General features: G+C 35.2%; 1 protein-coding gene across 1 annotated transcript; it reads right to left on the bottom strand.

Annotated features, from left to right (window-relative positions):
- Positions 1 to 312: 312 nt before the first annotated feature.
- CRK30 (cysteine-rich receptor-like protein kinase) lies at positions 313 to 7,362 on the bottom strand. Its single transcript, XM_041006851.1, has 8 exons — positions 6,983 to 7,362; positions 3,390 to 3,784; positions 2,695 to 2,814; positions 2,411 to 2,538; positions 1,629 to 1,842; positions 1,029 to 1,260; positions 664 to 823; positions 313 to 576 (listed from the first exon to the last, which is right to left on the bottom strand). The coding sequence occupies exons 1-8, from the start codon at positions 7,360 to 7,362 to the stop codon at positions 313 to 315; spliced, it is 1,893 nt and encodes a 630-aa protein (XP_040862785.1).
- Between the last annotated feature and the right edge of the window lie 18,266 nt (positions 7,363 to 25,628).

The raw sequence follows: 25,628 nt of genomic DNA, 5'->3' as shown, positions 1-25,628 counted from the left end.
CTAACCTCTATATCTGGCTCATTTTGAGCTTAATGTCGGCATTCTTTAGAATCATTCAATCGAGTTCTTTATTTTATTTTTCTTCCTGAAGAATCGAGTTCATTTTACTAACATAAAATAAAATGTTTTTCGCCAAGTGTACGTTTTAAACCATAAGATTATTTCTATATCATTAAATGAAAAACAAACTTTTTAAAAATAAGTTCGTCTATGTAATTGCATAAAAACCAACATTTCAATTCTGGCCATAATTGTACTTATCTAGAATAATGAACTGGACAGGAATATTCATTGGCTTCATATAACTATAAATTAATCATCAGCAGAGATGTCTTCGTGAGGACTTAAATTCGACTTCAAAAAGATAGGCATTGAAGGTCTCATATGTTCAAGTATTTCATTGCAACTGAGTAGAACTACTACTTCAGACATGGCTGGCCTCTTTGCAGGCGATGCTTGAGTGCACAACAATGCAATGGCTATGACTTTCTTCACTTCTTCTGCATCATAGTCATTAGGGTCTAAGCTTTTGTCCACTAATTCCAAGAGCATGCCACTCTCATACAACCTCCAAGCCTGTTATAGTCAAAACCAAGGTTCATATAGTAAAATGTTACAAGAAAACAACTAATTTTCGGTATATATTAATGGGAAATTCCTTACTCGTCGAAGAAGATATTCTTCATCACCATCATCATCAACAAATTTCACATCAGTACTCTTTTGACCACTTATGATTTCTAATACTACAATTCCATAGCTATATGTATCAGCCTTTTCTGATAATTGACCATGGATTACATACTCAGGTGCTGTGTATCCCCTGACAAGTGCATATAATACAAAGTTCGTAATTAAATAAAGAACACCCAAATATATAACATGCTACAATTTTCGCACGAAAGATTTTAATTACCTCTTTTGTTAAAACTAATCTCAAGAAATTCAAGTAAACACATACATGGGGGAAGTACATTTTACCCTTTAAAATTTTGAATTTGAGGCATTGGAGTTTTATTTGGACTTACAATGTTCCTGCAACTCTTGTGCGAAGATGAGATTGGTCCCCTGGTAGGAGTTTCACCAACCCAAAGTCAGAAATTTTTGGCTGAAGTTGTTCATCCAAGAGGATATTGCCACTCTTAATATCTCTATGTATGATAGAAACATGAAATTCCTCATGTAGATAAGTCAATCCCCTTGCTGTACCCAAAATTATATCGTAGCGGTTTTTCCAGTGGAGGGAACCTTTTCTTTTTCCTGTTTGCAAGTTTATATGCTAAAAATATTAGGTCTTTATTTGGTACAAGCGATGGAATTAACTTCCCGGTGACAGAAATGGGGGAGGAAATTTGTTTGGTATGATTTTGATAGGAAAATAAGTTACCAACATATTTAATTTCCTATTATATCTCTACTAAACAACTTTCTAATAGTATTTCTCACTTATTTCTCTTAAAACAAACAACAAAATATATCATTTTATTTTTACTTTTTCTTTTCTTCCAAATTATGTATATTTTTTTATTTTTATCTATTCTATTTTTCTCCTCTAAATCAAACACAGTCTAAGGGAGTAAAGAATAGTGTTAAGAAAGTAAAACTTACACAAATCACTTGATACTTACCAAATAAGAATTTGTCTAGGCTTGTGTTTGCCATGTATTGGTAAACAAGGATTCTTTCTTCGCCTTTACTGCAACAACCAAGAAGCCGAACAAGATTTCTATGATGAACATTACTTATAATTGTTACTTCACTTTCAAATTCATCATCTATCTGGTTGGAATTTCCTGAAATTAATATTTTGACTGCAACGACTTTCCCATTTTTCATGGTACCCTATTCAATTAATAGCATCAAAATTAAAAATTATTACTAGATGCGTTGCTTATAATGAATATTGTCTTTCATTTTTTTTTTCTGAACACAGTATTGATATATGTAGTCACTATTGGAAGCTGACTAATGTTTGTGAGGTCTGTGAGCATAAAGAAGGTGACTATTTTTCTCTAAATATAATTTATACCTGATGTGAAAATTCAAACTTTGAATTACTTGATTAAATAACACAAAGTGTCACCACTTGTGTCAAACTAGTATTGGTTGATCTTACAATAAGTTATTGACAAGTATACATTAAAAAAATGTTTCAATGTGTTTTTCATACATGTAAAATAGCTCATTTGGGTTTTACTATCTAAACTTTATTTTTCTTTTACTACCTAAAAATTTTATGTAGTATCAAAATTGAACATATAATTTTTTTAGGTAGTAAAATAAAATAATAATAAAAAATTTAGATGATAAAATAAAAATGAACTATTTTACAGATATAAAAAAATATATTTAACAAGAAAAAAAACTCCATAGTATCGCAATTGAAATGTGAGGAATACTTCAAGTTTACCTTGTATACAGCACCAAAGCCTCCTTCTCCTAATTTATTTTTCTCACTGAAATTTTTTGTTGCAGCTTTCAAGTCACTATACTTGTACTTGGTTGGACCTTTCAATTCAGTTGCTCCCATTATGGTACCTGCTAAGTAAAATATAACTTTGATTTTTCTTTACAAATGAATAAAGTCATGGATTCATATAGTTTTTATTTTTTTAAAAAAGAAAAGAGCTGATAATTGTGTAATAGTTGGATGCAAATTAAAGTATCACATAAAGACTTTCCAAATAGTCATACCTCTAGTAACTCTCTTGGGACTTTGGGATCTTCTATGCCAGGGAAATAATAAAAGAAGGATCACAACTAGGACTGCACTCCCAACAACACCACAAATAATGAACCACTTCTTACTTGAACCTCCTCCTTCAAGACAAAAAAACAAGTTGACCTCAAATATTCCAAATGCCGTGTCCATTCAAGATGTTGATGTTGATATTACATTATATGAAGAGTGGAAGTGGTACGTATTTAACACATTCCTTTACTATTAGTTAAAATTTAGAGTTTAATTTCTAAGCATTGAAAGCATAATTTTTTTTACAGTGCATCTCAATTAATCATAAACCATATACACTAGGTATAACTTTTAAGGTAAATGATGTAAAAATTAACAATTTACTCTACATGTCAATATATATAAAATTGGATCACAGGATAAAGACCTTTTACAGTTTCGCTGCATGCATTATTTTCTCAAAATTCCTCTGGACAAGGAAACTGCAAAATTATAAATGAGACTCCTTAAAGAAGAAGTGGAGCTCATAATTTTTTTTTCAGCATATTTCATTTTCGGGTAATAATATAGTCTGTTAGAAAACGTGTTCATTAAGAAAATGTATAACTATCTTTATACCCATAAGAGATGACACCACTCTAGTCCATTTTTATTCATTCAAGTCAACATCTATTAAATGGAGTTATGGCCTTTGTACCTTGTTTTAAGAAGGGGCTGATATCAATGGTTTGGTTATCAGCAAAGAAGGGTATCTCCGAGTATCTCATAAAGCACCCAGAAGGATCGACTACCCTGGCATTTGTATTGGGAAGACAACCTTGTACACCAATCTGTTGAATTGACAAACAATCCAAACAGTTGTGTTGTGTTAGAGTTTCAGCACATTGTGCAACGGCATAGATTGCACCGCCAGCAATATGTGTCTTGGTAGCCGCAAAGTAGCCACTAATTTTGGGTGTTGCTATTTGCAGATCTATCAGCACTTGCTGTCCAATGGTACCAAAACCAGTGCTTTCATCTGCAGCTTGATCTCCACAAAGTGAGTGGCTGCCAGTAATGCGATATTGGTCGAAGAAGTCATTGTTCTCGTACCTCAAAAGTCAAACACATTTGAAAGCATCAAACATTAAAGTCAATTAATTCTGACATATTTTTTCATTGTAATGATATTCGAACATTCCATTACTTTAAACACACCGTGAACACCTCTCTTCCTATCGGATCATATTACTTATCATATCTATATTTTTTAATCTTTTTTTGCCCTATCTCTGTAGATGTCAACAAGCATTTATATTTTTCCTTCACATGAACTGACAACCTACCTGTTCTAGTGATGAAAACAGATCTAAAAAGTCTAATTCACACAGTTTCAATAATCTATAATCACCTAGCCCGTTGGTAATTTGTGTTAAATGTAAAATTAACCTACATGTTCGAGTTGGATAAAAGCACTATAGTTGACGAAGTGCATTCTGTGGATTTGTTTTTTACATGTTTAAAACTCAGTCCTACATTTTATAGGACTAGTGACGAAGCTAGTCTTACTCATTTTAGCCCTCTATTTCTCACGTAAAAATGTCTCTCTTTGCTTTCCTCAAAGGATACACATTAACAGTGTCAAAAATCATTTATGAATTGTCAGCCATAAAAGAATAAGTTGAAGATATACTTTTGTAATTGCATAATATTTTATTTTTTAGTTTTTAAAATAGAATTTAGTAAATAAGTTGGTTTCCTATATTTTAGGAGTAAGTCAGTTTTAATATTCTGTTTTGCTAATATCTTGTTATCTAATTAGTTTATCTTTTGCTATTTATTATATCGCTGTTGAGAATAATTTGAATGAGAATAAAATAATTATATTTCCTCCGCATACATATTGTCTCTCTTCTCTCCTCTGTTTTTTATAATTTTCTCCACAAAACCAACAATTGGTATCGAGAGTCTTATTCTCACGGGACCTGTACCATGGAAGGTGAAACAAGTTTTTTCCACATAACTCTTCCAATCTTTGATGGAGAGAATTATGATCTTTGGAAAGTGAAAATGTAATCCTACATGGAGTCTTTGGATTTGTGGGATGTTGTGGAAGATGATTATGAAATATATCCGCTGCCTGAAAATCCCACCATGGTCCAAATTAAAAATCACAAGGAAAGAAAGATGAAGAAGGCAAAGGCGAGGTCATGTTTGTTCACTGGCGTTTCACAAATGATATTCATCAGAATCATGACTCTTAAATCACCCAAAACAATTTAGGATTATCTGAAAGAGGAATACGCTGGAGATGATAGAATATGAAGCATGCAAGTGCTGAATTTAAGGAGGGAATTTGAGTTTCAAAGGATGGAAGAGTCAGAGACATTCAAAGAATACTCAAACAAATTGTTGGGTATTGCCAACAAGATAAAGTTGTTGGGAAGTGATTTTGCTGATTCAAGAATTGTAGAGAAAATTTTGGTAACGGTGCCGGAGAGGTATGAAGCATTTATAGTTTCATTGGAGAACACAAAGGATCTGTCGAAAATCACATTAGCAGAAGTGCTACATGCCCTGCAAGCTCAAGAGCAGCGAAGGTTAATGAGGCAAGATCGTGTTGTCGAAGGTGCTTTGTCCGCCAAACATCATGAAGTTGATGAAAGCAAAAAGGATTTTTTCAAGAAGAATCAACCAGCAAGCAGCGAAAACAATGCAAATAACCAAAACAAAGGTAAGGATAAAAAGAAAAATTATTCACCTTGTTAGCATTGTGGCAAAAAAGGTCATGCACCTTTCATATGTTGGAGGAGACCAGATGCAAAATGTAACAAGTGCAACCAGATAGGGCATGGAGCGATGATCTGCCCCAACAAAAATCACCATGATGAGGGAGCTCAGATTGCTAATCAAGACGAGGAGGACCAATTGTTTGTGGCCACATGCTTTTTGAGTAGTGAATCAAGTGAAAGTTGATTGATTGATAGTGGTTGTACGAATCACATGACATATGATAAGACTCTATTCAAGGATTTGAAGCCAACTAATGTCTCAAAGGTCAGAATTGGAAATGGTGGCTATATTTCAGTAAAAGGAAAAGGAACTGTTGCAATTTCAACATGTTCAAGTATCAAATTAATATCAGATGTTCTTTATGTACCTAACATTGACCAAAACTTGCTAAGTGTAGGACAGTTGATTAAAAAGGAATTTAAAGTCTCCTTTGAACATCAACATTGTTTTATCTATGACAATTTTGGCTGAGAAGTTCTAAGGATTAAAATGAAAGGTAAAATCTTTTCATTTGATCCAGCAGAGGAGGAGCATACAACTTATTTCACTCAAGTCACACCCATGGAACTCTGGCACAAGAGACTTGGTCATTGCCATCTTGAAAGAATGCTAAACATGAAAAAAAGGAAATATGCAAAAGAAAATTTGAAGAAGTTTCAAATGGAGGAATGCAAATCTGTTAGCACACCAATGAATCAAAAGGAAAAGTTCAGCAAGGAAGAATGTGTTGATAACATTGATGAAGGATATTATGAGAGTTTGATTGGATGTTTAATGTATCTCACTACAACAAGGCCAAACATTCTATTTGCTCAAAAGAATAAAACTGGTATTTTTGTTGACAATCAAGTAGCCATTGCTATTGCAAACAATTTCGTGTGTCATGGGAAGACTAAACATTTCAACATCAAATTCTATTATTTGATAAAGATGCAACAAAGTGAAGAAGTGAACTTAATTTACTGCAAGTCTAAAAATGAATTGGCTGACATGTTTACAAAGTCACTACCTATCAATAAACTTGAACTCAAAGAATTGAAGTTTGTTCCAAAAGCAAGGAGTGTTGAAGATATACTTTTGTAACTGCATAATATTTTATTTTTCAGTTTTTAAAATAAGATTTAATAAATAAGTTGGTTTCCTATATTTTAGGAGTAAATCAGTTTTAATATTCTGTTTTGCTAATATTTTGTTATTTAATTAGTTTATCTTTTGTTATTTATTGTATCGCTGCTGAGAACAATTTGAATGAGAATAGAATAATTTTATTTTCTCCGCATACGTATTATCTCTCTTCTCTCCTCTGTTTTTTATAATTTCCTCCACAAAACCAACAAAACCGGCTATTATTGAACAAATATAGGATGCATGGTTTTAAACTGCATTCCGCAACCACTTTTGTGGCCGAAATATCAAGGTATTTTGACACTCTACAATCGCATCACAACTGCAATTGCGGTCCGTTCAGTCGTATTTTCCCACAATTGCACACAATATAAGAGTTTTTTGGATGTGTACCTAAGGATACAGCCGTCATAAACGATACGGGCAGTATTTCCCGTGGAGCAGTTGCGGATATTGGTGGTGGCGGCAGCTAAGCAGGCGGTGCAGTCAGTGTTGGAGAGGTAGTTCCGGCATTGGAACATAGCATAGACAGGGTCTGCTCCAGTGGTTGATTGAGCCGTGACAAAGTGCTTGCTTTGGTTGCTCACTAGCTGCAATCTCAGGTCTGCCAAACTTGCGTTACGATTTTGGTTGAAGTTGGACAAGTCATGAACCGAGACTACGCCGCACTCCCATTTGAGTAGAAAGAGTTGAGGGTCTCCAACTGCACCCTCAAAACTCCACCATGACCACAACACCGACAAGGTTAAGGCTATGAGCTTTAGTTGCACCATTTTATTGGGATTCGATCTCAAATTTACTCGATCAGTATACATGTCTAAGGTTGAAAAGATGGGTCTATATAACCTTGAGTTGCATCATGTTCATGAGCAGGGACGATAGAGACTTACAATGGGAATATTTCCTCCACAAAATTTAAAAAATTCTTATTATCATATACATATATAATTATAAATGCCTCCATAATATGAAATGAAATATAAAAATTTAATTTATGATATAAGTTTGCCCTCGCAAAAATATTATGTTCACAACATAATATTTTTGGATTTTTCACTATTCATGGGCTGGACCAAGATAATTAAAAATTATGAAGTGATCTAGAACTATATTTCATTGTCCGAATAAATTTCTACACACTATGTAATATATAATTAAATATTTTAGGTTCTTATTTATCAATTAATTTTTTTGAATATTTATCATAAAAAATTTAATGGAAATAATAGACATCAGCAATGTGATCTAAACTACCTAGTATATATTTTTTTCAAATATAATATCCTAGTCTGAGTGATCGAGGACAATGTTTTTATTAGCTTATATATATATATAGTCAACGCGGATAAGCTGCTAAGCAGCCTTTGCATGTGCATAATTAAGATTGAGATGTATAAAACTACCTACTATTAGCACTAATAGCCGTAATGATCCATAATTAAATTAATTGGAAGCATGTCCAACTCCATGATTGAATATATCTAATGTTGGAAAATGATATTTGTTAATAAAATATCTACCCATGTGGCTGCTGGCTTTAATTACTTTACTTTTGTTAGCCACACTATATAACCTGTAGACCTGGCACAATTTGTGCTTAACATTGGCTCTCTTTTTAATAATCAATCAAAGTTCATTTTTTTTCCTAAAAATCGAGTTCATTAATTTTACTTTAAAAAATAAAATATCATACGTCACGCGAATTTTACTTCACATTCTTTTGAGTAATAAAATAAAAATATACATTTTAATCAATAAGATTATTTCTATATGATTAACTAAACAAACATATTAAAAGGAGTTCATCTTTAAAATGAACTGAATAAAAATAATAAAATTTAATGACTTATTTTATATTAAATTAAGAGTGCAAACCCTTGGCGCGCAACTAATTAATGTGATAACACCAGAAGCACATTACAAAGAGTGACAAGTTCAATTCCTAATAAAAGGATATATAAAGAGAATAAGACAAGCGGCGGTTGTTCATCAATAAATAAGGCAAAAGGATATATTTAAAAAAATTGCCGGTTAAGACTTTATAAAATTTTATTTAACACAAGAGGTCAGGCTTTATTCTATCTATGAAAAGTCTTTTATGCATTATGGTGCTGTTTATCATAGCAACTACCTTTAATTATAAGAGTATTAATTAGTTGGCAAGGTATTTTAACAATATTACGTAACTATAACAAAAGTATGCATGGTTTTCAGCCTTAGCATAAAACATGCATTAAATAAATATGCAGATGTTTCATAACACATATATGCACTCAAGTACTTAGTTATTAATAAATGTTATGCATACGTTATTTGTATACTAAAATCACATAGTAATTATCTCATTTTTTTCTTCTTTTATGGCTTATTTTGTATTAAAACATTACAAACTTAGCTTTTTATGAGTTTTTATCCAAAAAATGCTAAAGTTAATTATTTTAGAATAATTCTTTGACCGATCCATTTCTCTTCCATTTTCTTCCCTTTCATCCCACTTTTATATTTGTAAGTCTTTCATGACAATGAGAGGCTAAAATCATCTGTTGTTGGGAGCTCTGCAAACTAAACTCTCTTTGATGTAATGATTCTAAACTATCTTTTAATGTAATGTTGTTATTATTATTCATCCTTGCGCTTATTTACATACTTATGGTTTGATAATTCATATTTATATACTATTTTAGGATATAAATATTGAGAAATGTTTGTATGCTAAAAAATTATGAAGAATATCTAAAGTGAGTCATATCTAGGGACAAAGTGATCTTCTTTAGCCTGTTCATGCATCTTTGCTCTTAATATAAATCATTTAGTAATCAATCACCAAGGGATTGAGAGCGATATTAAGTGATTTGGATTCTTTCACTTGAGGGATCTTGGTTAGAATAGACTAGTAGATGCGGGTTATAATTATATTAATGTTAAAAGAGAAAAATCTATTAAGATTACATCAAGAGTGGTTTCGGAAGCGAAGCCCCTAACACGTTCCTTAACTCATCACAATACCATCTCACAACTCTAAGCGTTTGTTTTATTAACCTTCATGTTCCTTGCTTTCTAGTTAATTCCTTTTAGTTTATACTTGTAGTTAATCAATGAACAAAATTCGATTTGAGTCACTAATTGCTTAATAACTATATATATATATATATATATATATATATATATATATATATATATAACTCAGAGTACAAGCATAGTTCCTATGGAATTCGATACTTGGTCTTAATGTTTTATACTACTTGTGCAACTTGGTATGCTTGCCAAAGAGTCAACAATTTTTTGGCGTCATTGTCGAGGACTTTGTTCCTTGAACTCGGTAGTAAAATAATCTGATTTTAAGCAATTATTTTTTATTCCTTGATTCTTTGTATTTAATTTGTTAATACATATTAGATTCTTTGGCTTGATAGCATGTTCTCGAGCTGTTTTTGCCTTCTTGTATGCAGGTAAGGCTTCTAAGGTAAACCTTGTTCCACTAAACCCAAAAATCGAGGCAACCTGTAGGAAGAACAATGCCTTAAGGAGGAGGAGAGAGCACCTAGAAAAGCAGGCACATCAAGGAGATAGAGGAATCTCATCCTTTACAGCATCCTCGCCATTTCCACTTGATTTGGACGAGCCAACTACATCCACTCCTTTTTCTATTTTTGTAGATAACTCAATGGCAGGAGATGAGCCACAGAGAGTTACCTTAGAGGACTATTCCAACTCCTCAACACCACAATACTTCACAAGTATTGTGCAGGCAGAGGTACAAGCGGCTAACATCTCATATCCCTATTCTCTCATACAACTTATATAAGGCAACCTATTCCAAGGATTACCAAATGAAGATCCTTACGCCCTCTTGGTCACTTACATGGAGCTATGTAATACAGTCAAGATAGTTGGTGTTCTGGAAGGTGCTATTCACCTCCACCTATTCTCCTTTTCCCTTGCTCGTGAAGCTAAGAGATGGCTTCACATGTTTAAGGGAAATAGCCTGAGAACATGGGAAGAGGTTATGGAGAAATTATTGAAGAAATACTTTCAGAATCCAAGACAGCACAAGGCAAGGCTGGGATTTCTTCATTTCATTAGTTTCCAAATGAATCACTCAACGAAGCTCTAGATCGCTTACACGGTTTACTCCGTCGGGCTCTAACGAATGGATTTAGTGAGCCAATACAACTTAATATCTTTATTAATGGCTTATGAACTCACTCGAAGAAACTTCTAGATGCTTTCACTGGTGGTAAGGTAAAGTTAAAAGCATCCGACGAAGCTATGGAGCTGATTGAAAACATGGCAGCCAACGACAATGCAATTCTTCGAGATAGAGCTTACACTTCTGCAAAGAAAAGTCGGCTTGAGCTCACTTCCCAAGATGCATTACTAGCTCAAAACAAGTTTTTAGCAAAGCAACTGGAAACCTTGACAGAAACCCTAAGCAAACTTCCTCAACAACTACATTTAGGTAATCCTACTAATGTTTCTGTAATGTAGGTAGGAGGTTGTGTTGTGTGCGAAGGAGCTCATGAGTCAGGCGCCTGCATGACTCAAGAGGAAGCATAAAAAAAGTAAATTATATGACCAACCAAAATCACCAAGTGATGCAATCCTTCCTAGGAAGGGACCAATCACTAGAACCATGAGCAAGAGGCCCCAAGAAGATTGGGCTAGAGCTGCTGAAGAAGGCCCTAGGGTTCTCATGAACCTTAGGGTAGATTTCTGAGCCCATGGGCCAAGGTTGGGTCCATTTATCTTTGTACATATTAGACTATGATGTCATTATATTTGGTCCTTGTATTTAGGGCTTCATATTGTAGGTAGGGTACCCTAGAAATATAGGATTTTTCAGCCCTTGTATTTTTGGGCACCTAGACTAGTTTTTGTATTAGGGGTAGTTTTGTAATTTCACATGCACTAAGTGGATATTTGATGTGTGTGGTTGGAAATAAATTTAATTGAATTGGTAGAAGCCCAATCCAATTAAATTTTAGAGGGGGAGGTGAGCATTTGCTTACTACACCCCATTGCCACATCATATAGTCACACTTTGTGCATTCATGCTTTTCATGCCTCATGACACCTAAGCACACTTAGTGGAGAATCTTGGAATTGATCTTGGATTAGTGGGCTGAACCATAACTAAAATTCACTAATCATAATTAGTGAAATTTTGGCTCCAAAGTTTGGCTCCACAAATTCAATTTCAAATTCAAGTGAAATTTGAATTTCCCTCCAATTTTGTGTGACACTTAGGCTATAAATAGAGGTCATGTGTGTGCATTTTTTTCAACTTTGATCATTTGAATATTAAACTTCAGATTTCAAAGCTCATTTGGATCACAAAATTTCGTGCTCTTCTCCCCCTCTCCCTTCATTCATCTCCTTCTTCCTCCAAGCTCTTATCCATGGCCTCCTATGGTGGTGAGCTTCTTCTAGACTCATCTTCTCCTTGAAGTGGCGTCTCCTCTCTCTCTTCCTTTCTCCATTCCGCTGCCATTCATCTTCCAAGAAGCAAAGGAATCCATTGATGAAGAAGATCCTAGGCCTACAAGCTCCAATGGAGCTTGCATCACCAAGGATATAATCAAGGAGGCAATGCAAGTTATCATCCATGAGGCAATGCAATTTTTCGGCAAGGAGGAAATTTTTCTTAGAACCAAGGTCAGGCTTGGAGGTTCCATCTAGGTAATAACTTCAATAAAGACCAAGGGGGTCCATCTAATTGGCCACCTAATCAGGGTCCAAATTTGTATGAAAGAATCACCAAGCTGGAAGACACTCTGGCTCATCTTATGCAAGTTTCTATTTCAAATCACAAGATCATTGAATCGGCTACTAAGAATCTAGAGGTTCAAGTGGGCCAACTCGCTAAGTAGTTAGCTGAGAAACCTAATGGAGAGTTTGCAACCAATACAGAGAAAAATCCTAAGGAAGAGTGCAAGATGATCTTCACCAGGAGCAAGGTACAAAAGAGTTCGGAAAAGAATGAGAGTGTAGAGGGAGTAGGAAAAGAAGTGGAAAAAGATGAGGAAGATGATGAGATAAAAATAAAAGAGACCAAGAAGATAATCTTAGAGGGAAAGAAATATAAAAAAATTAGAAGAAAAGGAAAAAGAAAAGACTAATACCAATGAGGATGGTGATGAGGTCTTGAACTCAAAGACCAAGAACCAATTAGCCGCTCTCCATGTGCAGAAGACTGAGAAATTTAAAGGTGGTCCCTTCTAGAATGACACTGCAACTTGCAGACCGCTTAATCACGCAACCCTATGGTGTGGTTGAGGATGTCCTAGTTAAGATAGAGCAGTTCACCTTCCCGGTGGACTTTGTTATAATGGACATCATGGAGGACACCAAAAATCCCCTAATTCTGGGCCGACCTTTGATGCTCACTGCTAACTATGTGGTGGACATGGGAAAAGGTCATCAGGAAATGAGCATGAATGACCAAAAGGTTTCTTTCAACTTGTTTGACTCAGCAACACCCACCAGTATTGATAACATCTGCTTCAGACAAGGAACAATTGATCCAAACCCATGAGGGTCCTTTGTGTCAAGCTAGTGACGTTAAAGAAGTGCTTATTAGGAGGCAACCCATGATTTCTAACCTTTTCTCCTTTTTTGTTGTTTAAATTATATTGTTTATATAGTTGCATAGTTTTTGTGTGATATTTTTTTTGTTATCTTGTGCTTGCTATGTTATACTTTGATTGTTTAAACATTCTTCTGGCTTAATACATGTTATATCAATAATTTGATCAAGTTCAAATTCTAATTGCTAGTATGTTGGTTGTTATTGAAATAGGCTATGTTGCAATTCTATTGTTGCGCGCTAAGGGCGCCTTGTCACACTAAGTGCGCACCTACCATTTTTGCCTATACGCTAAGCCCAAATATCTCTTTGTAAAAAAATTTTGCTAATTGGGCTTAGCGGGAGATTACACGTTAAGCGCGCACTTCCTGTTTTTGTATTCCCGTTAAGCGAGCACGTCTTGCTAAGCCCAAAAACCTCTCTGTTTGAAATTCACTCGAATTGGGCTTAGCGCCCATGGGCAGGCTTAGCACACACATTTACTCGCTAAGCACACCATGCAGGCTTAGTGGATCTTGCATGCCAAAATAACCTGCAACTAATGTTAAGCCGGGTCAACCTCCACCAAGCCTAAAACTCTCTTAGGTTAGTAATTATCCGAATTGGGCTTAGCGTACATGCTCGCGCTTAGTGCGTGTTATTATTAAAAAAATTAATGATAAGTGAGCCAGGAAGGCAGGAATACCAAAGGTCACCGCCATTGCGCGCTAAGCAGGAAAAGCTTCCGCTAAGCGAGGTCATAAGTAATATGTCTGAAATTGTCAGAGTTGTGCGCTAAGCACAAAGCTCGTGCTAAGAACGCAACTCGTAACTGTTAAAGTCTTTTCTTCTTCCCCCCTTCTCTTTTCTTCTTCATCACGCATTCGTTCTCCCCTATGCTCTCACTCACTTTTGCTCTCACCCCCACTCACTCACCCATTACATTTGTAAAATTCCTTCCCTTCGTTTCGTGCATCAACACACTCACGCTCCCAAGTACATTCCATTTCCTATTATTTAATTTTCATGATTCTATGTTAATGTTATATGTTTTGATTTTTTCTCTTTTAACTTAGTTTATAGTTTGGTTGTGTACAAATTAGTGTATATATATATGTTTGTTGCATATGTTTGTTTTGATCATGTCATTTTGGTTTTTGAAAATCGATGAACTTGCTAAGTCAGACCTCTGTGCTTAGCAAGTTCAAACGATTTGGGTTTCTGAACATGAACGCACTTGGCCGGCATGCCGCGCTTAGCGAGTTCATCCATTTCTGGGTTTTTGTATGAGTTTTTGGAAAATTTTGGATGAACTCGCTAAGTCTATGTTGCATGCTTAGCAAGTTGATATGTTTGTATGTCAATACGTATGCATTTCTGGGTTTGTGTTTTTGTTTTGTTGCATGTTCATCAACATTTTTACAGATCTAGGAATATTTTCCAAAATCTGTTGCTCGCTAAGTGAGACTTGTGTTCAGTGTTTTCTCTTCTTAGGCTTAGTGTGACCTACACTTTAAGCCCACCTGTTGTTTCAATTCTACATAAGTTTTTTTGTTTCCAAATGCACGAGCTTAGCGCCAAATACGCAATAAGCCACACTATCTTTTTGTGTCCCTAAACCCAGGCTTAGCACACACTCTCACGCTAAGCCCATAAGTCTTTTGGTATTTTGTCTATCAGGCTAAGCACGCCTCGTGAGCTAAGCCAAAACGTTAAATAAATGTTGAAAACCCAGGCTTAGGGCGCTCACTCGTGCTAAGTCATTGAACCCCTGGGACATTTTGTCGTTCATTGCCTAGGCTAAGCGCACAATGACATGCTAAGCCCAAAAGTGGCTCTGTTTGAATTAATTTTTGAATTGGGCTAAGCGCGATACTCGCGCTAAGCCCAAGCCTCTCCCAGAGGTTCTATTTTTTGTATGGGGCTTAGGGAGCCATACGAGCTAAGCCCAACTATTTCTTTGTCTGCTAATTTTCAGAAATTGGGCTTAGCGCACAACCTCCCGCTAAGCCCAAACTTAATTTCATAGTTTTTTTTAGGTTGCACTAAGCACCCACCAATGGGCTTAGTGCCCAACCACTGCAAGTATAATTTATTTTATTGTTTGAATTTGATTGTTTATCTTTTAAACTTATGTTTCTTTTTGTAATTTTTGTAGATGGCATCTAAGAGACACGGAGCCAGTAAATGTGGCACCCTCTACCCCAACATGCATATAAATGAAAAAAAATACATAGAATGCGAAATCTAATTAAGTCAATTTTATTCAATAAAATCGTAAGTAAATCCACGTGGATAAAAGGTTCACATTTGTGTTAATCACCAAATTAAAAACTTATTAATTAAGGGTATGAAACACATCACCGACTCAAAACAAGGTCGTTCAAAACTCCAAAGAATGAACTAAAGACTCAGCATGTGAAACAAAATGATAAAAACTACATGCCCAAAACTTTATGCAATTAATACAAAAACCTATGCCCCAATGTCACATTGTATCAGAGCATTGTGTTCCAGTGTCCTCTAGCATGAGGTTCTCCATAGCAATCCACCTAACCATCTACTCCCACGAACACAAAGTTAGAGATCATCACAGGATCCAAACACAAACAACACACAGGAAGTGAGTTATCCCATTCCTAACTAATAGAGAGAAACAAGACAACATATATATGCATATCATTTAGATGAAATACAACTTACTTAAGCACACGTCATTTCACCACTTATCGTGTAATGTCACATCTCAACACTACATGTCTCACACAATTTCACATCATTTCCATACTAAAGGATCAAAACACAATATCACTCAACCAATCAATATCGATCAATACACATGCGTTATGCAACAAATATACTAAAACTCAATCCTATATGCAATGCAGTATCATGTCAGTGAAAAACCTCGTAAGGGTCACGTTGTTAAGTCAAGACACTCTCATTAGGTAAAATCATAGGGAGACCAGTCAGGGTCACACTGTTTTGCGAGAATGCTTCAACCATGTGGGATCGGCACAGGTGTCACAACATGCCACGATAGGATGATGTCATAAAATTAGATATATTGTTTCCCAAAAAGGAAAACTTGGGGAGTCGCCCCCAACATTTATTTAGTAAAAACATTGGAAAAACAAAAAAAGATAAGGAATGGTCTACGATTTGAGGAAAAAAGGATTCGAGAGTCGTTTACGTACGGGGAAGGTGTTAGCACCCCACATGCCCGTCATGAAGACGACAACCTTTAATCGAATGTGCTAAAAAATAAAGTGACTCTTTTAATTATTATTTTCCCTTGAGAACATGAGTTATGTTTGTTATATTTTTTTTATTTATTTAGAAAAAGAAAGTGAATTTTTAATTTTTTAGAAAAAAAGAAGGGAATTTTATGTTTATTTTTTAGTTACTTTTATACTTTTTTAGGTCGACAAGGTGTTTGCTCTTGCTCCTACGTATCCCCAGGTGCAATGAGAAAATCAGGCTTACGTAGTTCTTTGTAGAAAATGAGCTTGCATGTTGGATTGATTTTATTTTATTTTATTATTAATTTTTGAAAGATTTTTGATTTTGTGGTAAATTTTGTGAATTCAAGCAAGTCGGAGACCCAACATGACATTCACAAAATTTACTCACACTTTATTGAAACACCACCAACCAAGTCAGAGACCTAGCATGGAGTGCATAGAACATAAGCGTGTACTAAAGAATACTAATGCTGATTTACAAAAATAAATAAATAATTGACATAGTATTACAAAATCAGATAAATAGAATGAGACTAGAAAAGGATAGAATAGAAACGAGGAGTACACTTAGTAATTAAGGATATAAGATTAAAGCATGAGGAAAATAAGATGAATAACGAGATATTTGCAATACATGATCAATTAAACTAACTAACTAGGTAATGATAAAAACAAAATAACATTGAAGGATAAAATAAACGATGGAGACAATAAATAAATAAAATAAAGTAAAGAGCTATCCACTAATATTTATAATTACTTTTCCCTTTTTCTTTTTTTTGGTCAAAGTCAAAGGGTTGACTTTGACATACTAAACACTAACGGAGTGTTGACATGACGGGCCCAATCACTAACCTAGGTGGTAGGGGTACATATATAAAGGAGGGGGTGTAACCATCAGGTTTATTTTATTTCAAACTTCACAAAAATGGATTAGGCCCAAAATAAAATAAAAAAGGGCATGTGTTAAAAAACGGGGTGTAAATAACATTTTTTTTATTTTGGACTTTGCAAAAAAGGGCAAGGCCCAAAATGAGAAATGGAGCATGTGTTAAAAAGGGGTGTAAATAACAATTTTATTTTATTCTGGATGTAAAAGAAACGGGCTAGGCTCAAAAGAAGAAGAGGTGTATATATTAAAAGGGGGTGTAAAAAGTAATTTTTTTCTTTTTTTTTTGCTAGGGTTGAAACCGATTCAGGGGGACTTGGCCCAAGCCGCAATTAGGCATCAGGGTTGGAAAACCGTAGGTGTTTAACTCCCAAAAACGGCGCGGCAAAGGGGGAACCACATGGAGGGTGGCGCCCCCCCCCCCCCCCCCCTTGAGCACCATTGGTGCCCATCCCAGCGATGCCAGACTGTCACAATGGTGGAAGAGGCGCGATGGTGCAAACGAAAATAAAAAGAAGAAACGAAGGTGATAAGGGTCCCTAATGCTACTAGCGCAGGGCCCAAGGACGTGAAGCCACCACAGGGTAATGGTGAATGGTGGTGGCAGCATAGACAAAACGCGAGGATTCACAGGAAAATGAAAACAAGATGGAAGAAAAAGAGGAAAATAAGAAGAGGATGATGGAATGTGAAATAAAAATAAAACATCAAGAAAAAAATGACGATATCAGCATGTACAGATCTCGCCGACAAGCATGGAACTCATCAGGGAGATGAACAACGAAGCTACAGGCTTAAAAAAAAGAAAAAGAAGAAGAAGAAGAAGAAGAAGAAGAAGAAGAAGAAGAAGAAGAAGAAGAAGAAAGGAACGGGGAGAAGGAAGCGTGGGAGAGTGAGGGAGTGAGGGGTTACCTAGTGACTCCTCTCTCTTCTCTAACAAAGCTTGCCAAATGATGTTGTTGAATTGGTTCGTTTTTCCTTCTCAAGATCCATGCCCCTCTGTGCATTAATTGCATAGACTTTCCTCTTTTATACATTGTGCTCTCCTCTTGACCTAATGGGCTCTCAAGGATAGCCGAATAGGCCACATAGTGTACATTTTTTTCTTTTTATGTTTCCCTTGTGTTTTTTCTTCTTTTTTCATCTTTTTCTTTCCCTTTTTTTTTACTGATCCTTTTTTGTTTTCTATTTCATTTCTTTTTTTACTATTTTTTTTTCTTTTCTTCTTTTTTTTGGTTCTATTTTCTTTTTTTTCCTTTTTATTCTTTTCTTAATACTTTTTTTCTTTTCTTTTCTTTATTTCTTTTTTTTGTTTTGTTTTCTTCTTTCTTTTTTTTTTGTTTTGTTTTCTTAATACTTTTCTCTCCTTTTTTTTTTGGGCCCGGACAAAATTAGGGTCCGACAACAAGCTTAAAGGATCACTCAAACCAGGTGTATTTACCCCCAAGGCCTAGACTCCAAAAAGTCCGTTAGGGCCTCTCCCTCCTGATTTAAGTCCAACTCAGAAAAAGATTTAGCACACATACTCTATCTATGAACTGTACAAAACATACGACTCTTCAATTGTTCTCATAATTTTTACTCGTTGGATTCTCACAATGGATCCCATCACAATACTCGTCATGCATTAACTCGTCGCCCTTAAAGGGTCTTACAGTCATGTGATTGTACAGTTCATAGCTGATAACTAAATGCTCACAACATCTTAATACACATGTATCTTACAAATCAACACATACTCAATTTATCACATACACTCAATCTCAATCATAATGTTATAATCCCAAAACAACATATTATCATACCTCATGAATGATATACACATCAAACAATATTAATATATACATGGCACAATCACAAACTTTACCTATGAATTATGCAATACACACAACTACTAAATTGTTTTCAAAATCATTTTAACTCGTCGTGCCTCAAAGTGATTCAACTTTTGGGTTCCCATAGCGGATCTCATCACAATATTCATCGCGCATTAACTCATTGCCCTTAAAGGGTCTTACAGTTGTGTGATTGCACAATTCATAGCTCACAATTCAATACATACAATATTTCAATACACATGTATCTCACAATTCATATCATATTCAATTTATCACTTACACATAATCTCATTCATAATTTCATGATCCCAATATAACAATTTATCACGTTAATCTAGTAAATCTTATCCAAAACACAAATGAATTATACAAAAATGCTTCTCATAACACGGGGAGTAAAACCCTCAAACAATTTCACATAATCATATCAAAATCAAAGGAATCAAAATTGTAGGTTCTAAAACACAAAAAAACACCAACAACACTCAATTTTATCAACCAATTCGCATCAGAGCATCAATTGGCCCGTCAAACACAATAATCTTGTAATTATAATCATAAAGGAAGAATTACAATAAAGTAAACATTTCAAAATGAATCCCAATTTGATCCTCTAAGAATCCCTACACATGTTTATTTTAACCCTAATTGCGATAAACTCACCCCTTACCTCTAAGCGAGCTCACGTGTGTAGTCTGGTACAAATAGTGACATCTTTAGCGGTTCCCTAAGATTCCCCAAGCTTTTTCTCTGGTTGCTCTGTTAAGGTTTCCAAGTGTTAGAGAGAAGGAGAAGGGATTGGAGCCTCAATCACTGTCTGCGAGCGATGGGAATTTCTCCCTCAACAAACATTATTTCTCTAATCCCAACGGTGGAGTTGTGTGAAAATGAGTTTTTAATCTGTTGTTCAAATTTTGAAGAAGATCCAACGATTAGCAAGTCTGGGATCGTAGTTTGACGGGGACAAGTCTGGATGTATGCGGGAGAAAGAGAGAGTTTTGGGAGAGGAAGAGAAAGCATAGAGACGTATTGCAAATGTAAAAGTTGACCTAATATGTCTCTGTTTATAGTTAGGGTACTCTTAGCCTATTAGTTACTCTATTTTTCTTTATTTTATTATTTTATAAAAATGAATTGTATTTTACTCCCTTTCAAATGAATAAATAAAACATCTTGTTTATTTTCTAAGAACATATATTTATTTACCTTAAAACCATTATTTATTTAATAAAAATATTTATTCTTATTTATTTAATTACAAAAACCTCATTATTTTATGAAAAATAGGGTGTTACACTCCACATCCCAGGCCAGACCACAAGAGCCCGGATAAGAATGAAACTCCACTAGGTTCACATCAGAAGTGGCTTGGCACATATATCAAGAGAACATTCGTATATGGAACATCTTTCTGAAGAGGAACACCCAGCTGGCCTACATAAACTATGATGAGTTCCTGGAGGAGCTCGAGCTGAGACGTTGGGACAAAAAGCTCACCAGGCTTCCAGACAAAAATATTCATGTAGCTTTGTTGAGGGAGTTCTACTACAACATATATGATCTTGAGGACGACTCGCGTAAACAATGCAAGGTCCGAGGGAAGGTCATCAAGTTTCGTACTTAGACATTGAACACCTTCCTGGAGACGCCTGTGGTTCTTCAGGAGGGATAACGGTACCCTGCCTTCTCCTAATTCCTCCGCAGCTACCCTGACCACCAATCCATTGAGGCCAAGCTCTGCCTACCTAGAGGCCACTACATTTTGAGGAAGATTCTGAGGAAGATTCTGAGGAAGGATATGAATACCTTGGCTTAGACTTGGAGTGTCCTCTCCTACTCCAACCTCGCTGCTACCTCCCACACCTTCGATCTGAACATGGACTGGGCCTGCCTTATCTATGGGATCATCATGAAGATGGACATGGACCTGGGGAACATGATCTCATGTCAGATCACCCAGATAGCCCAATCCAACTCATCCCGACTCGACATCCCTACTCTTATCATGACCTTCTGTGATGCCAAGGAGGTCCACTCTGATACCTTGACCTTTGAGTCCTTGAACCTTGTAATTAAGTTGGCATACATATGGAAGAACTGGTGGAACCTAACAGACACTTCTGTAGTATCCCGGGAGACTAAGAAGACTCAGGGGAAAGCCACCCAAGAGGTCCCTCCAACACCATCGCCAGCTCCTACCCCTCCTGCTACCACTCCTCCTTCTTCTTAGACCTCCAACCTGGATGATCTCATACTGCAGAGCATCCATCAGGGTCAACTTCTTCTACTGCAAAGCCTTCAGCAAATTGGTCACTCACTCCAGCAACCCATCATGTCTATAGAGGAATTCCTCCAGTGCATTACAGGGCTCGAAGACTGACCTGCTTATGCTAAGGGGGGGGGGGGGTGAGCCTACTACTGCTGCTACTTCTATAGAGGAGGCAAAGCCAACTATTATTTATGCTGCTAAGATTGTTGAGGCGGAGCTAGCCACTGCTACCACTGTTGAGATAGACCCTGTTGATGACCCTGCTACTAATGTTGCGGAGCCCAGACTTGATAAAGACTATATTGATGATGTCTCAGTGGCTCAAACTCCAACCTAGGATCCATTAGCTACATAGGATTAGGCCATCTAATTATGGACTTTTATTTATTTTTTATTTATTGCTTTCTTTTTGTGATATTACATTCATTGTAGTACTTTGTTTTATTTCTTAATTAAAATTTTGCATGATAGATAATTATTTGATATTTTGGATTGATTTATTTGGAAGTTCATTTTGGAAATGAGTTAACACTACTTGGGACAATTTGGTGCACTTGCCAATGAGTTAAATAAATTTGGCGTCTGAGTAGTGTTAACTCATTGTCAAATGCACCAAATTGTCCCAAGTAGTAAAGTAAAACGAAAGTTCGCGTGTCGAGTCCACAGGGACTTTGTTTGTACTCAGAGTTATACATATCCAAAATTTACAACAATTAATGAATGGAATTAAAGATTTGAGAGATGAAAAATTAAAAGTAAATTAACATAAAATTAAACTAATTAACTAAAACAAGCAAGAGAAGAAAAACAAACACTTAGGGTGATGACACGACAGTTGATTTAGAATGTGGATTTATTGGGGCTTAGCCTACCAAAACTACTCTCGATGTAGTGTTAATGATTTTTCTCTATTTAACATTATTCCAATTATCACCTACATCTACTCATATACTTTAACCATGATCCTTCATATGAAAAAGCCTAATTTACCTAATTCCTCTCCTAATCCCTTAAGAGAATAAACTAGTTAAATTGCATTATGAATAAAGATGCATAAAATAGGCTAAACAATATCATTCTATCTCTATATATGAATTATTTAGATACCCTTTTTCAGTTCTTAGGAGATAAACATTTCCTAATGCCTAAACCCTAAAACATACCATGAATATGGGTGGTCAAACCACAATCAATGAAATTAAGCACAGAAAAGAAACAATGAAATTAAAATAATATTAAATAGATAGTAGGAATAATTATATCACGAGCGTTTGGTTGCCAAGCTCCCTACAATGGAGGGTTTAGCCTCTCATTGTCATTAGAGGCTTTACGATTGCGAGAGAGTGATGGGAGGAGAAGAAGAATGGAGATGGGGGCAAGGAATGACTCCTAATGGTTGATTCCCCTTATTTATTCACGAATCCTAGCCTTTGCTTTTTGTGGGAAACTCTCATTTATGGATATTCAATGTGTCTTTTTCCTTTCCTTCTTCCTTTTTTTATAGGAGCAATTAGCTTAAATTTTACGCAACCTCACACTAAGCGCGACCGTCATGTTGAGCGAGTGAGTTGGTGGTCACATGCTTAGCGCGTGACTCGCGCTAAGCGCGCCTTTATGTATCAGGCTTCTCCATGTGACTTTTTTGTGCTAAGCGAGTGCTGCTCACTGAGCTGTCACGCTGAGTGTGTTTGGCACACTGAGCGAGACTCTTCCAAGCTTTACTCTGTGTTTCTGCAGCCAATATAACACAAAAAATCTATAAATTCATCTATTTAAACACCTACTGGACAAAAATTTGAATGATGTTAAAATTATAATTATTCACATAAAAAGAAAAAATAAAATAGAGAAAATCTAACAATTCTTATATGACTTAATCACAATATATATGCACAACAGTTATCAAGACAAATTGAATAACTTTGTCATTGAACCCTAAGCCAAATGCATGTGCTTTTGTTGTACACATACATTTTATATAGGTTGTAGGAGGGCATTGTTATGGATCAAGACAAATTTGTTTCAAATTTGGGGGAGTGTCTTGGATGAATTTTGTTGCAGGGAAGTAATTTATCAGGCACACAGAGAATCAGAATTTTACTCCCTTATTGTGTGTGTGTGTGTGTATGTATATATATATATATAAATCAAGAAAAAACAAGACAAAACAATAGAAAAAGGGAACAAAATCCGAAGGTAAATACATATGAATAAAATCTCTGTGTGCTGTGAATAGTGGCTTGATGCAAAGGTTTGGTGGTCATGAGCAGAAATTGATTCTTCAAGTAGATAAGGAATGGAGAATGCTCTCCTAGAACCTAAATGTTTGAATTATGATAAAATCCATGATTCTTTGTTAGCCCAGCTAAGTTACAAGTCTAATTAAGTGCTTAGAGATTCATATTGTGTGTGTGCAATTGCATTATTAGATGATGTGCGAATTTGAGATTTGTAATTTGTTGGACAAGTGGCCTCAATAACTTAAGAGGGGGGGGGTGAATTAAGTTTCAAAATTTCCCTTACTAACAAAATTTTAACCCCCTTCTAAATGATAGGCTCAGAATGCAGAAGAAGAAACAACAATCAATTTAATAATGTTCTTTAAGCATACAAGACAAAATTGATTGCAATAACATAAATGAGATAAGGGAAGAGAGAAATGCAAACTCGATTTATACTGGTTCAGCCACTTCCCGTGCCTACGTCTAGTCCTCAAGCAACCCACTTGAGATTTTCACTAACTTTGTAAAAATCCTTTTTACAACTTCTGAACACCCGAGGATTCCCTTTCCCTTGTATTCAGGAAACTCACAATTCAAGAGACAACCAGTCTCTTGATTACAACTAACTTTCTGAGATGAATAGAAAGATTTCTCTCTTTTAGAGTGGATGGTACAACTTGAAGTTCCTAGAGGAATTTCTCTCTTTTAGAGATGATAATACAATTTGAAATTCCTGGATAAACTCTCGATAGATTTGCAAGTGTTTGCCCAAGAGTTGTTAAGAGGGCATTTGACAATGAAGTTCTCTTAGAATATCTCTCTCTTGCTTTTTGAAGTCAGACACACATATATATAGGCCCTTCATGCATTTCCAAAATGGTTTGAAGAGATGTGTCTTTTCAAAAAGCTTTTTCTAAAATTCATCACTAATAATCGATTACAGGTTTCTGGTAATCAATTACTCAATTATGTTTTGAAGGGTCATGACTTTCCAAATTGAATTTCAAGAGTTTCATTGCTGGTAATCGATTACACATCAATGGTAATCAATTATAGCTTTTAAATTCAAATTTCAAAACCCTTCTAAAAGCTGTTTTTTCAAAATTGTCTTCTAGTAATCGATTACCACAGCCTTGGATGTCTTGGAAACACTTTGTTTTGAGACAAAACTTGATCTTGAAATAATCTTGAAGCAATACTTGTTTGTTGAAGCAACCTTGTATTAATCTTGAAGCAATGTTTAACCTTTGAATGTTTGTTGAAGTAATCTTGAATGCAATCTTGTTTGATTATTCTTTGGATTTGTCAAAATCATGTATTCATACATTCACATAATTTTAGTTAGTTTGAAGGATAAACACATAGCTACACTTGTGTGTTGAGTGAAACACTAGCCTTGTAAGTAGTGAAGCATGGTTAATCTTCTTGAATACTTGTAATTCTTGCTAACCTTTTCAATCTTTGAGTGCATTCTTTACATGATTTCATCATGAAACCATGGCTTGTGTGAACTTAAGAATTGGAAATTGAACTTGTTGAAAGATATGCAATTACCTCAGTTGTTGTGATTGGTTACAACTTAAACATTACCATTGATCTAACTTAGTATAGTTTTAGTTTACTTTTGCTTGAGACAAAGACTATGCTTATACTCAGAGTTTATATATATATATATATATATATATATATATATATATATATATATATATATATATATATATATATATATATATAGAATTAAGCAATTAGGAATTCAAATCGAATCTTATTCATTTATTAACTACAAGTATAAACTAAAAGGAATTAACTACAAAGCAAGGAAACATGAAAGCTGAGAAAACAAACGCTCGAATGTAAGAAAACAATCAAATTTTACTCTCTTCCATTTTCTTCCCTTTCATCTCACTTTTATATTTGTAAGTCTATTATGACAATGAGAGGCTAAAACCAACCGTTGTGGGAAGCTCTACAAACTAAACTCTCTTTGATGTAATGATTCTAAACTATCTTT

The sequence above is a fragment of the Glycine max genome, chromosome 11 (assembly GCF_000004515.6).
Source record: "Glycine max cultivar Williams 82 chromosome 11, Glycine_max_v4.0, whole genome shotgun sequence".
Taxonomy (NCBI): domain Eukaryota; kingdom Viridiplantae; phylum Streptophyta; class Magnoliopsida; order Fabales; family Fabaceae; genus Glycine; species Glycine max.
The sequence above is the reverse complement of the archived record's forward strand: the minus strand, read 5'-3'. Positions and strand labels throughout refer to the sequence as shown.

Coding starts and splice junctions, on each gene's coding strand:
- CRK30 (XM_041006851.1), bottom strand. CDS start 7,362: ATGGTGCAACTAAAGCTCATAGCCTTAACCTTGTCGGTGTTGTGGTCA. Junction 1,843..2,410: donor GCTTTGGTGCTGTATACAAG/GTAAACTTGAAG, acceptor TTAATTGAATAG/GGTACCATGAAAAATGGGAA. Junction 577..663: donor AAGAATATCTTCTTCGACGA/GTAAGGAATTTC, acceptor TGACTATAACAG/GCTTGGAGGTTGTATGAGAG.